The 13961-nt window shown below is 47.6% G+C and overlaps 1 protein-coding gene across 13 annotated transcripts in view; it reads left to right on the top strand.

The window, feature by feature from the left end:
* The window catches only part of Uvssa (UV-stimulated scaffold protein A), a 41266-nt gene extending 29036 nt beyond the window's left edge, over positions 1–12230 (top strand). For 10 of the 13 annotated variants that reach the window (XM_006251323.5, XM_063273306.1, XM_006251325.5 and 7 more), the window contains 6 exons: positions 574–745; positions 1181–1303; positions 2701–2884; positions 3402–3513; positions 5781–5955; positions 6708–12230. In XM_006251323.5, coding sequence (XP_006251385.1) covers positions 574–745; positions 1181–1303; positions 2701–2884; positions 3402–3513; positions 5781–5955; positions 6708–6801 — 860 coding nt within the window. In that variant the 3' untranslated portion in view covers positions 6802–12230. Of the gene's footprint in view, positions 1–573; positions 746–1180; positions 1315–1965; positions 2885–3401; positions 3514–5780; positions 5956–6707 lie in introns of those variants that run through there. The other 3 variants (NM_001134558.1, XM_039092140.2, XM_039092138.2) reach the window with 3 other exon arrangements.
* The last annotated feature ends 1731 nt before the right edge of the window (positions 12231–13961 follow it).

Raw genomic sequence — 13961 nt, 5'->3', positions numbered from 1 at the left:
GCCCTGACATCTGCTCCACAGTCACAGAAAACATACTGCAGCCACATGACCCAGGCCTAGCTGTAGCCACCCTTGTGGCTTTTGAAGTTTTGGGCAGAAGTTGGGAACTGTCATGGTGGGTGTTTCTTCTGAGGACAGCACAGGGGAGAAAAACCACTCAACTTGAATTGTCACCTTCATATAAAGGCTGGGTTGCTTTGTTCCCTGCTCAGTGAAGAAAGGGCCCCTGTCAAGGGGAAGGTAGCCTCTCTTTGGCATGGCAGGTATTACACAGACATCCAGCCTCTCACTGTGGGAAACTATGGGCAGAGATGATAGTGTCATCAGCCTGTGCTGTGAACAACTTTGGGTAGGCTCTTGGTAACGGTCCCTGTAGGCTAGGGCCACCGTAGTCCTTGCCCTGTGCCTTACTTAAGAATGTTCCCTCTATCTGACAAGCTGCGATGACAGGCATCTCTTGTGCTATTGCAGGAGTAAGTGCTTTCATGCATGGATGCCTCTGAGACCTGACCACATGCTGCTCCCCCAGTCTTCCCTGGGTTACAGAGCAATGTTAGACATGTGTTGTTTCAGGGCTGGAGCCAAAGGCCCCACTGAAGACTCTGGAGAAACATACAGCTGTATGTAGCGTACAGGAGAGGACCAGGAGGAGAAGGGAAGAGGAGGCCTCAGACCCCACCTCTGCAGCTGCCCAGATGTTGCGGCTCCAGGACTGCTTGTCATCTCCCTCCTCCTCCTCTACCAGGTGATTCTAGATGTCCCATGTTACTGGGCCCACAGCCTAATACTGCCACCACCTGTCTGCAGCACTGGCTGGCCGGAATAGGTTGCCCAGGAATGCTCCTTTGAGAGGTATCCTGGAATGTGTGTGGCCTAGCCAACTAGCACCTGCCAATGTGGGGCATGGTGCTCAGCTGGACCTGTAGCAGTCCTCTGGAGGTCCTGCGGCCACGCCATGTTCTCACAGGAAATTCCAGGTGACTTCAAGCAGGTTCACATCACAGATCAGAGCCAGTGCTCGCAGGGCCAGCTCGTTTGCTGGACAGCAGCAGCCAGCCTGTCAGCTCAGGTCCAACAGGACATTAATGCTGACCCAGGCTTCTGGCCTGCACTGGGATGTGGGAGGGAAAGGCAAATAGCCACAGGGGTGGGCAGCCCACAAGTGCTGCTCTGTTTTCAGGGGACCTCTGGGACCAGAAGAAGCCCAGAAGCAAGCGGAGCGAGCCCGAGCACCCATGGTGCCCTTCGGAGTGGACCTGTGCTACTGGGGCCAGGAGCAGCTAACAGCTGGGAAGATTCTTAAGTGAGTCTAAGGTATCTGGTTCCTAGGGCTCAAAGCACAGCCTGGCCTTAAATGTCTATTCTGTGGCCTGTAGGACGCTGGGACTTGAGCCTTACTATCGCTTCTTCAGGAATACCCACGGAGGTTATCTGTGACTCAGGTGAGGGAGTAGCTATACAAGTGTGGCTCCTCAAGATGCTGGAGACAGATGGGCCTAGGGTGAACTGGGTCAGAATCTGGATTCTTGTTCCCCAAGAGCCTTCTGAGTAGGACTACCCCAGCACAGATAGCCAGGCTGCAGATAGCTAGTGGAAGGTAGAGGGAGAAAGACACATCTAGGCGTACAGGTGAGAACTTACCTACAAGGAGGAGGGAGGTGGGTGGCTGGAAGAGCCCAGGCTGCATTTGTTGGCATTGCACTTAGGAGCCAGCACTGGAGACTGAGACCAGTGGAGCTAATGACGTGTGACCCTCAGCCTGAGCTGCCTGGGTGCTAAGCTTATGAGGCAGGGATTGGAGCCTTGAGAAGCCTAAGGAAGGGAGCCAGGCCTCCATGGGAGAGTCCTGGTTCAGGGCTTTGCCCTGAGGCTCCATGATGTTAACTCTTGGTGCAGCTAGGCTGGCTCTGAGAGACTTCCCCGAGTTCACGTCATAACCAGCCTGTATTGCTGATTCCGTTTCAGTTCCCTGGCCTGTGCTGTTTCACCCAGCTATAGCCAAGACTAGTCAGGATCCTCACAGCCCTGCCAGCTCATGAGGCAGCTGGCACCATGCGCAGAGCCCAAAGAACCTGCTGTGTGCTTTTGGATCAGAAGGTCGAGCCTTTGCCACAGAGTGACATTCAGGGAAAAGTGGCCTTCATAAGGTCTGGTGATGGACTGACTGACTGGAGCTAACTGGTATAGGGCATACACGAGGGCCTAAGTTCAGTCCCGAGCACTGTCAAGAAAAAAAGGGGAAAAAAGGTTTGGTGGTGGCCACAGGCAAAACTCCATCCTTTGGAGCCCTTAACACTGAGTGAAGACTGGGTTTGAATTTACAAACGCTTCTTCCTCTGCTACATTGGTACCTTGTCAACGTCAGAGCTTTATTCACCCACTCAGTGTCAAAGAGACCCTTGACATGGACTCATATTACTTCAAAGCCATGGCCTCAAGGCCCTGGAGCTGCTGCCCTGCTTTGCAACAGGAATCTAGCCTTAGGCTAGCGGTTATACCCACCATCTTTGGCTGGTTCGTGAGCATCAGGATTTGAACCCAGTTGTAGTGGTCATGTTCTCTGGTCTAGGAAGGCCTCACGGCCACCAGGGCAAGTATTCTCCCTAGGATTGAGAGTTAATTGGGGTGCACTGGGATTGGGTCAGCCCCCTTCTTCTGGTCCAGAGTAGTTGCTTTGAGGATCTCTGGTGCTCCTTGCAGATCCGACTCTCAACACCGCTTCTGGAAACCCCACGAGGTAGAGGAAGAGGTGGACAGTGCCCATGTTTCTGAGATGCTCCACAGCCGACACATTACCTTTTCTGGGAAATTCGAGCCTGTGCAGCACAAGTGCCGGGCCCTCAGGCCTAATGGCAGGCTCTGCGAGCGCCAGGATCGGCTGAAGGTAAGGCCAGTAGGCAAGGGCATGGACATAAAGCTGTGCCTACCCGGGGAGAGGGTGGGCCACAACTAGTGGCCTGGGAAATGCTGGCCCTCTTTCCCTCCATTCTAGACCAGGGATGTTTGTGTTCTGAAGAGCCCTGTAGAGGAAGGTTTATAAGTAGTGTCATAAGTGCTTAGCCAGTGACCATCAGGGGACCGTGTGTGGAGCTGTTTGTCCTGAGCCCTGACACTGACTCTGAGAGACCATCTACAGTAGCCAGACCACTCTTCTGCAGCTAGAGCCGTGTGAGGACTGACACACAAGGTTGGGGAAGTACATGCATGCATACCAAAGGTAGCAGAATAGAGAGAAATTGCTTTGGATAAATAGACCAGTTCTTAGACTCCTGATGCTGTCTCTCCCCAGATCTCCCCCTCTGTGGGGAGGGCACATGATTAGGGGGCTTGGCTGTACCACCCTCCCCTAGAGCTATTTGTGCGATCTCCTGGCCATCAGCTGCTCTGTGCTTTTTGTATAGTGCCCGTTCCATGGGAAGATCATCCCCAGAGATGACAAGGGGCAGCCTCTCAACCCTGAAGACAGAGCCCGTGAACAGAGGCAGCAGCTTCAGCAGCAACGGGCACATCCAGGTAGGTGTGTGGGAGCAGGAGAGGGACTGCAGGCATCGCCCTGGTCACCAAGTTGCAAGTTCTGTTTGTAACTGAGAAGCAAGTTGGAGGCTCCATGGGCAAGGTTGGGTACACATGGCTCGTGAGGTATTTAAGGCTCACCACAGGAATGTGGATACTCCTGACTCCATACACTACCATGTCAACATCTGCACTAAGGGACTAACCCAGAGCCTTCCGTATGGTAGGTAAGCACTCAGCCGCTGAGGTTCTGGTTCTTACCCCTGCTTCCTGAGCAGATGATGGGATTGCAGCAGGCTGTCTCTCCTGATCCAGCTCTTGTGCTTAGCGTCAAGGTGGTCTCGTCTGCCAACTCTGACTCACCCTGCCCCAGCTCCCCCAACACCTCCATGGGGGCTCAGACTCAGTCTGGTGTTTACACCCATTCTGGGGGCTGTTGTCAGCCCATGGAGGGCCCTTCTGTGAAGGGGACATGTCTGCAGGCCCCTTCACAGCTTCTTGCCCTGTGGTTATACGGCACAAATACCTGTTTCAGCTTGTGTCCAGATACTTGTCTGGGTCGTATAGCGGTGGGGAGGGCCTGACCTGTTCATCTGCGGGAGAAACCTTCCCTGGTGGCTCACACTCAAGAGCAAATTAAGTGCCTATTTTTGTGTCAACCCTGCAGAGTATCTAGTTTTCCAGCCCTCGGTGGCTTGTTAACAAACAGGTATCAGGCCACGGGCCAAGCCCGGTGCTGGCCAGTCAGATGTGAAATAGCATCTCTTTACTAACTGCAGTATTGATCCCGCCTCCCTCGCACACAGGGCAATTTTCTTTTCCCTGGTGCTAACCTCGGTGACAATGCACACGGTGCTCCAGGGCCCTTCAGCGCCCAGGAAGGCCGCATAGCCCCAGCATCTATTGATTTTCTTCAAAGGCTTTTAAATTGCTCCTTCATTTTCCTGAGGTGCTCATTCCATCTCCACTGGATGCCAGCATTTTTTCGTTGTGTTTAAACAATTGCTCCATTCACCAGGTTCCTAAACTGTGACGCCTTCTTATTACTGGGAGATAAACTGTTTAGACAGTTTTCCTTAATCTTGGATTAATCGTCCCTGTATCTGAATCGTGCAGTCCTGAGTTCCTTCACTTCAAAAAAATCAGCTTGGAGAGGCCATGCTATCTGTCTGTCTGGTGTGCTTGCTTCTCCCTCAGTGGACATGCCCGTCTCACAGTCTGGCTTTGCTGCCACCCCGTTTCCAGGCACTGTTCCCTGTCCACTCTGCCCCAGCCCATGGGACCTCTTTGGCATGTGGATGCCCTTGTAGTAAGGAATGCCAGGCTAGGCCTGCTAGGCTCACCCATAGGCCTGGAGAGTTAGGTTTACTTTGCCTTTATCTGATTCACTAGACTGACTTTCGCAAGCCAGGCTGGACCGGTGTCACGCCTAATGGAGCTTAGGGGAGCCTGTGGAGATGGGCCAGCAGAGACTGAGGAGGGAACTCAGGAGTCCTGGGCGCTGACTCCCAGAAGGGCCTGGTGCTTATTTACATGCCTAACAATCCCAGCAGCCCTACATGTGAGCAGTGATCACGCCCTGATCAGATGAGGCTGCTCAGTGGGTCAGGTACTGTTCAGGTCCCCTCTTTCCACAGACCCTTGTGGCTACAACAGGCAGTGACCAGCTTACAGGTGGGGGAACCGCTCTGCACTCGGAGGCCCATAATCACACTTCCTGTGAACCAGAGAACTCATCTGTAGCCTGCCATGTGTCTCACCTCTGGATACCCTTGCTTCACATGCCAATTAGCTTCCAGTTATGTCTGAAGGCAGCACAGTTGGCCTGACTGGTAGGGAAGTGGCCTGTAGACACTGACTCCATGGCCAAAGGCCTGAGTACTGCCTACCTGAATGGTCAGGAATGTAGGAGTAGTGGCTGTGGGGTAGGCCTGCCCGGATCCTTCCAGCCTGTTCAAGTGGAGGGCACCCTTGGGATACTGGGGGAGTCAGTGACAGAAGGATTCCTCCTGGCTCACCCATAGGCCTGAGAGAGGGGCATGTCCACTGAGGGAGAAGCAAGCACACCAGACAGAATAGGGAATAAGGGAAGAGATGTCTCTGGGGGGATCGCGTCCCAAGGTGGCCATGGCACTCAGCACAGACCCTCTCAGACGATGGCGCCAGGGCCTGCAGTAGCAGGCTCCAGCCCTTCATCCAGAAGAAACCCACAAGGGGCACCCCTGGTTTATGACAGACATATTTTGAAATTCTCAAGTTGTGCTCAGATTGGCAGGACCCTGAGTTTATGAAGGACGTGGAGGCAGCCACAGGGGTGGACCTCGGTTCCTCCAAGTATAGCAAGAAGGGCAAAGGGAAAAAGAAGAAGCACCCCAACCTCACTGACCTTCGAGAACGTGCCAACACTGCCCGAGCCCGCCTTGAGAAGAAGGTCTTTGCCAAGTAAGAGCTACTCACTGTCCCAAGGCCTCAGGCTTTGGTCTAGGATGTGTTGGGGGAGAGCCATTAAGTTGCTGAGAGCTTCTGGTGACTGTATTAGTCAAAGTAATAACCAAGATCAGCTGTCGCAAGTGACCCCAAGCCCTGAGCAGTGACAGGCCATGCCAAGAGCTGGTTGGGAACAGAGCTGCAGCTGTGTGCCCTGAGCACTCTGAGTCGGAGTCCACAGCCACCTCTCTGTACATAGAGCTGGTTACAGTAAAGTGGCCCTCAGAGGCCAAGTGCTGGCTTTGCTGTGCCATGCTGGGTTAGTGCTATGCCATCTGTAGGAGTGACTCAGAGAAGGCAGGCATGGCATTGGGCACGGCTGGGGCCAGATACTTTATCGTAGCACTGGTTAGTAAGCTCCTTAGTGGTCAGCCTTGGGTTGGGGTGGAGGCTAGTCCACATGGGCCTCCTGCGATTTCCTACAGCCCTTTCTGGGGGCCTTTACCCCTGCACCTGCAACCCATGTTCAATTGTGCCTTCGCCCTAGCGTGCAGCCTGGGATTAGCGAGCATGGGTTCTTGGAACTGCCTTCAGCTGCAAGGAGACATAGCCAAGACTTGTGGGTAACAGACTGGAGACCCCTGCTGTCTGAACACTACCTTACAGAAGTCCCACCGAGCCTTATGAGGTCCACAGGCAGCAAGCCAGTCTAGGACCCCAGAGTCCTGTCAGGTCCTTAGTCACATCTCACTGTGCTCTCTCCACAGAGGAGCTGTGCAGAGAGTAGTTGCTGCCATGAACCAGATGGACCAGAAGAAGCACGAGAAGTTTGCAAATCAATTTAATTATGCACTGAAGTAAAAGGGTGTGGGTGTGGCGAATGCGCATGGTCCCCTCTGGCCATCAGCTCCTTCCTTCCCTTTCAGAGCTCACTGGGATAGGAAGAAGGGCAGGCTTAAGTCTGAGTAGAATTAGAGCTTTTTTATCTGTGTGTAACAAGGGAAGGATGCACTAAGTACTCTCCAGGAGGCCAGGGGAGGCCAGGGTTTGAGCCCAACTGTTTTAACCACACGTGTGGTACCACACCTGTAATTGCAACACTTGGAAGACATAAACAGGACCGAGGCCAGTATGAAGTACAGAGCAAGACTGCTTGACAAACGAGAACAAAAAGCCAGATGAGGAGATGCACACCTGTAATCCTCACTCAGGAGGCAGCGCAGGGAGAGCAGCACGAGCTGAAAGCTAACCTAGTTGCCAGGCATGGCGGTGCGCTTCTTAATGCCAGCACTCAGAAGGCAAGGCAGGTGGGTCTCTGTGAGTTTGAGACCAGCCTGGTCTACAGAGTGAGTTTCAAGACAGAGAAACCCTGTCTTGAAAACAAACAAACAAACAAACAAACAGCTAACCTAGTCCAAGTTGTAAGTTCTTGCTGAGGGTGGGAGGAATCCCTTCGGGATGGTGTACCCGCATTGGAGTCAGATTGGGGCAGCCACTCATCTGGTCGCAGGTCAGTGCTTGAGCAGTGCATGTGTCCCTGGTGGTGCTATGTACTTTGTAATGCCTTCAGGAATCTGCTCTTTCGTGATATGCTGTTTAATACAAATGTCCACCTCCTGATAAAACTCTGTGGACTGGCTCTGTTGGACCCTAACTCACATGTTATGCAGTCCCCCTACTTTATGCACAGAGCTTGACCAATGACACCATCTGCTTCCAGAACTTTATTATCCTCAGACAAACTGCCCAGCCACCTCTAAGTCCACTTTCTATCTCCATGTTTGTGTTTTTTAGAATAATTGGGTCTGTGGTTTTTGTTTTTGTTTTGTTTTGTTGAGATGTGGCAATGCCAGCTGGTCTCCAACGCACAGAGATCCTCCTGCCTCTGCCTCTTCAGTACTGAGATTAAGGGCATGTGCCACCACTCCTGGCTGAATGTGGCCTTTTGTTGCTGGCTTCTTTGCCTCTGTTTTTTTTGTTTGTTTGTTTGTTTTTTTGTTTTTCGGAGCTGGGGACCGAACCCAGGGCCTTGCGCTTGCTAGGCAAGCGCTCTACCACTGAGCTAAATCCCCAACCCCTTGCCTCTGTTTTAAGATTCTTCCGTATTGTAATACCAATGCTTCATTCCTGTGTATTGCACATAAAAATCACAGCAGAGGACGAGGGGAACCGCTCCGCAGATAAAGCACTAGCCATGCAGTTATGAGGACTGATTGGACTCCACACCACCCATAAAAACCAAGTGGTTGTGCACAGGTTGCCTCTGCCTCCCGAGTCCTGGGACTAAAGGCGCCACCAAGGCCTGTGTCCATGGGTCCATTATTGATGTTTGGTCTGTTCCTACCTTAGGGCTGCTGTGAATATCTGTGCTTGAGTTTTTGTGCAGATAACTGGTTTTGCTAATCACTGATGCATATAGTAACTTCTCTCTATGAACTAAACTGTCGAATGGTGGCACCATTTACACTCACCAGTGGTTCCTGAGGGCTCTGTGCCGTCACTGGCTGTCTTCGTTTCTTTTGCTTTTTTGAGACGTCTGCATGAGAGTACTGTGTTCACATCATTTCCACCCCCCCTGCCCTCTCCAGAGGTCTCTTCCTCATCATCATATGAAGATAGCTGTTGTCATCTTCAGCAGTAAGGTCTTACCTTCAGGTTCTGTTAGGCAGCTAAGGGCAGCAGCATTAGCCTGTATTATTTTGGTGGTCTCTTAACGCCCTGGCCTCAACCTGGGAGGTTTCTGTTCATGCACATGAAGTTTTGTTAGTGTCTACTTAAAGACAAAAAAAAATCACATGATTATCTCAATAGATGCAGAAAACACCTTTGACAAAATCCAATATGGCTTCATAATAAAACTCTTAGGGAGACTAGGAGTGGAAGGAACATGTAAAGGAAAAAAAAACCTATCAAAACGACAACTAATTTCTCAATGGAAATTGTAAAAAGCAGAAGAGTCCGGACCAGGGGACTTCAAGGTCTAAAAGACCATGGATACTCAGCAAATTTTTCTGCCATAGTTGAAGGAGAAAGAAAAATGTTCCGTATTATAAACAAGCCAGAAGAATTCACGTCCACCAAATTGCCCTACAGAGAATACCTGAAGCAATCAATACTTGAGACTGGAGAAGGCCGAGGATAATGGGAAGCAAGTGAAACTGTGATTACGGAAGCACAAAAGGATGAATGCAGAGAACCAACCACTGGAGCCAGCGCTCACCTTTGACCTCAGCTCCCATGCTTGACAGTGGGTAGCTGGATGGACTGAGAACTCCGCTTTATAGACTGGGGCCACCTTAAAGCTTAAGGATGGAGAAAAGGATCCCAGCAAATGCAAACAGGAAGGGAGGGGCGCCACTGCCTTTTCACCTTGTCTTATTTTTGAGACTGTCTTCTGTGCAGTCCTAGCCTGCTATGTGAACCAGGTGGGCCTTGAACTCAGAGATCTGCCTGCTTCTGCCTTCCAAGTGGTGGAATTAAAGACAAAGGCTCTTCATCCTAATCAAGAGAACAGTCGGCCGCCAATACATTACAGTTCTGCATGCACCAAACTCTAACACACCCAATTTCATAAGAAACAGCCATTAACTTAAAGATACAGATTCGCCAGTTCTGTATTAGTGGGAGATTTCTGTACCCTGCTTTCTCCAGAAGACAGGTCATCTTCACTAAAGAATATACATTCTACACAGCAGGCCAAATACCTAAAATAGATCATATTGGCCAGGAGGTGGTAGTCCACACTTTTACTCCAACCCTGTCTCAAAAATAAAAAATAAAAATAATAAAATAGATCATAATTTGACACAAAATGTATCTTAACAAGTTCAGAAAAATTGAAAAAAGTTAGTGTAATCTAACCACAGTGCAATAAGGCTTCAGCTCAATAACAAACATATCCCAGGAGATCACACAAATTGGTGAAGGGTAAACAGCACATTACTAAGTAATACATGTGCCTAAAGGATCAGCAAAAGGTTTTAATCCTGAAGTCAAAACTGAAAATGAGGTCTCTGGATACATTGAATGGAGTCCTATGAGGGACTAACTCTACCTATTAAAAATCTGAAGAAAAAAGACCCACAAATAAATGACTTAATGATGTAATTCCATGATTTGTAAAAGCAAGAACAAACCAAAATTGAGGAGAGAGAAATACATAGGAAAAAAACAACATAAATTAATGAAATTGAAAGAAAAAAAATCAATGAATCTAAGAGCTGGTTCTTTGACAAGCCATTGGCAGATCCAGCTAACCAATTAACCAAAACCAAAACCAACAAAAATAAAGATGTGATTCAAATTAATAGAGTTGAATGGAACCATCACAACACCAATGAAATTTAGAGTACTATAAAGGAATATTTAAAAACCTCTTCCCCATTAAGTTAGAAACTCTAAAGAAGTGCACAAGGCACACGTGTGGTGCGCATACGTGCAAGCAAAATGCTCATATGAATAGTTTTTTATTTAAAAAAGGAATGGAGGGGGTTGGGGATTTAGCTCAGTGGTAGAGCGCTTGCCTAGCAAGCACAAGGCCCTGGGTTCAGTCCTCAGCTCTGAAAAAAAAAAATTTACAAAAAAAAAAAAAAAAAAAAAAAGGAATGGATGGATTTCTACATTAGCCCAAATTACCAAAGGTAAACTGAGAGCGACAACTTGAACAGACCTGTAACATTGTGCTACCAAACCCTCCCAAAAAGACCCATAGCAAATAAGGAGATTGGAACAGTGGGAAAAAGAAATCTTAAACAAAGGAAAAGGGCCTAGGCCCAGATGGATTCCCAAGAAAATTCCACTAGACTTTCACAGACCTACAGCCAATACTTAAATTTAAAAAAATAAAAACAGCTTCTTTCCATGAAGCCAGTATTACTTTAATACCAAAACCATGTCGGCAACAACAATATCTCTGATATAAGCAAATATCTTTGATGGGTGTAGGGGTGTAGATGAAAAAAATCCAATAAAATACTGCAAACTGAATGCAGGACTGAATGTAGATAATGAACCTTTGAGTCATGAAAGAGGATATAAAGTTAATTCTTTTTCTAGTTCGTTCGTTCTCTCTCTCTCTCTCCTCTCTCTCTCTCTCCTCTCTCTCTCTCTCCCTCTCTCTCTCTCTCTCTCCTTCTCTCTCTCTCTCTCCCTCTCTCTCTCTCTCTCTCGGTAGTTAAGTGTAAGGAAAGTGTAAGATCTACCGTGAAGCTTCACAGCTGTTCACTGAGATGGGTAAGCTTTGGGTCTGGTTAACTTCACTGTGTGTTTTTTTTTTATAAGTTTTTCATAATAAACTTTGCTGTTGTTGGTTTGTTTTTTTTTTTGTTTTGTTTTTTTTTTTGTTTTTTTTTTTGAAGATTTCTCTGTGTAGCCCCGGCTGTCCTGGAACTCACTCTGTAGACCAGCCTGGTCTTAAACTCAGAAATTTGCTTGCCTGTCTCCCAGCTGCTCAGATTAGGGCACGCACCACCACCCACCTGGCTTTGTAATAAAGTTTTAATAATAATAAAAAGATCTGTTATGATCATAATAAAAGTATATGATAAGCCCACAGCTAACATCATCCTAGATGAAAAATATGAAGAAATCCTGCATTCCAAGCTGTCTTACAGAGATATAGCAATGGAAATAGTCTTGTACTGGCAGAAAAACAGATGTGCATCCACGGAACTAAACAGGCTCAAACGTGAGTGCACATAGCTACAGCCAGCTACATCTGACCGAGATCCCAGACATACACACTGGAGAAAAGACGGCAGCCTCAACAGACGGGGCTCGGAGACCAGATGCCCACATGGACAAGAGTAAACTTAGACGCATATCTATCACGCGCTCATGTAAGGAAGTCAGAAGATAAGCCTTCAAGAATCCATTCGCTCCCTCCACTGTCCAGGTCCTGGGATTGAACTCAGATGGGAAGTTTTAGCAGCAGATGCCTTTGCCCACTGAACCATCTCACCAGCCCCAAGGTTTTTCATCTTCATAAAGTCCAGTTACATGTTTATTTTGTTTCTTGTGCTGTTGGTATCATTCCTAATATACTAATTATATATGTGTATATATGCATATAAACACACACTGCTTAATTTAAGGCACAGAGATTTACTCAAGGTTTTCTGAGACTTTTGTTGTGTTATTATTATTTTTTTTTTTGAAACAGAGTCTCTATGTAGTCCTAACTGCCCTGGAACTCACTATGTAGACCAGGCTGGCCTCCAACTAACAGATATCCACCAGCCTCTGCTCTCCAAGTGCTGGGATTAAAAGCGTGTGTCACTACACTCAGCTTTCTTCTGAGCATTGTAGAATTTTAACTCTTCCGTGTAAAGCTTTGATCCATTTGGAATCAAGTGTGTGTGTGCTGTGAGGTAGGGCCGTCTTTGTTGTTGGCATTTGGGACTTTCATTGTCCTTGCATTTTTGATCGTTAGCATTGGGGATCCTTGGCCACTGTTGTAGTAGGGTTTACCATAACTGTGGTAAAACATCATGACCAAAGCGCTTGGGGAGGAAAGGATTTATTTGGTTTACACTTCCAGATCACAGTTCACCATTAAAGGAAGTCAGGACAGGAACTCAATTCAAGCAGGGTAGGAGGAACCCGAAGGCAGGTTAAGATTCATGAACTTCTGATAGTGTTCTGTTTAATCGAGCTGTCACTTATTTTTAGTGTTTTACAGTTTTTATAGGTCACTTATATTAAAAATTATATCCCTACGTGCTTTAATGCTTTTTTTTTTTTTGGTTCTTTTTTTTTCCAGAGCTGGGGACCGAACCCAGGGCCTTGCGCTTCCTAGGCAAGCGCTCTACCACTGAGCTAAATCCCCAGCCCCGCTTTAATGCTTTTATAAATGTTACTGTTCTCAGAGTTCCGTATTTAGATTTTTTTTGCTAACTTATAGAAATACAGTTAATTTTTATTTTGATCTTGTATCCTGCAGCTCTGTGAAACTTGTCTGTTAGTTAATAGCTTATGTGTTTGTTTATGTTAGAATTTTTTCTGTGCGCAATACTGGTATCCTTAAACAGACACGTTTCCTTTCTCCTTTCTGGATATGGTGTTCGCTTGTTTCTCTACATGCACGCACGCACGCAAGCACGCAGGCAAGCACCACACGCACACCTTAATTGCTCTGGTTAGCATCTCCAGTCTAGTGTTGAATCTCCTGACCTCTCACACAGACACAGTGTGATAACAACTGCGGATTTTTGTAGATGTCCTTTATCATGTTTCTTTTTCATTTTAATGAAGTCGTTTTATTTTTTCTTTTGTTGCTTGTAATTTTGTGTCATTTCAAAGAAACCATTGCCTAATTTCAAGCCACAAAGATTTGCTTTGGTTTTGTTGTTTTTGTTATTGTAGTTGGGTTTTTTGTTTGGTTTTGTTTTTGAGAGTTGATTTTTTTTTTTTTTTGTCAATGTTTCTTTTTGGTTTTGTTTTGAAACAGGGTTTCACTATGTAGCCCTGGCTGGCTGGAAACCCAAGAAGTTTACCTGCCTCTCTGCCCCAAGTGCTAAGATTAATTAATGACATGGACGCCTCCTCCTGGCCTTGGGAGAGCTGCACCGTTATAGACTGTATGTGTAAAGTTCTTTATCCATTTTAAGTCACCTTTTATGTATGCTGTTGAGTGTTTTGTCTTAAAAGGTTCAATTTTGTAAAATGATTTTCTCCCACTGCTAAATGCCTTTTCTGTGTCCTTTACTGAGGTGGTCATGTGCTTGTTCCGAGAGATGTGCTGTATTACATACTGGCCATGTGTTGCACTAACCTCGCAGTCCTGCGCTAAACTGCCTTTGCTCCTGAAGTCTAATCCTTTCATTACGCCCATCCCTTGCCCATTTTTTCTTGGTCGCCTGTTTTGTTTGGGGGTGGGGTTGTTGTTATTTTTGTTGTTGTTTTGTTTGCTTGTTTGTTTTGAGACAAGGTTTCTCTCTCCTGAAACTTGATCTGTAAACCAGAGTGGCCTCAAAGTTAGAGATCCACCTGCCTCTGCCTCCCAAATGCTGGGATCAAAGGTG

Source organism: Rattus norvegicus, chromosome 14 (genome assembly GCF_036323735.1).
Source record: "Rattus norvegicus strain BN/NHsdMcwi chromosome 14, GRCr8, whole genome shotgun sequence".
Classification (NCBI taxonomy): Eukaryota; Metazoa; Chordata; class Mammalia; order Rodentia; family Muridae; genus Rattus; species Rattus norvegicus.
The sequence above is the reverse complement of the archived record's forward strand: the minus strand, read 5'-3'. Positions and strand labels throughout refer to the sequence as shown.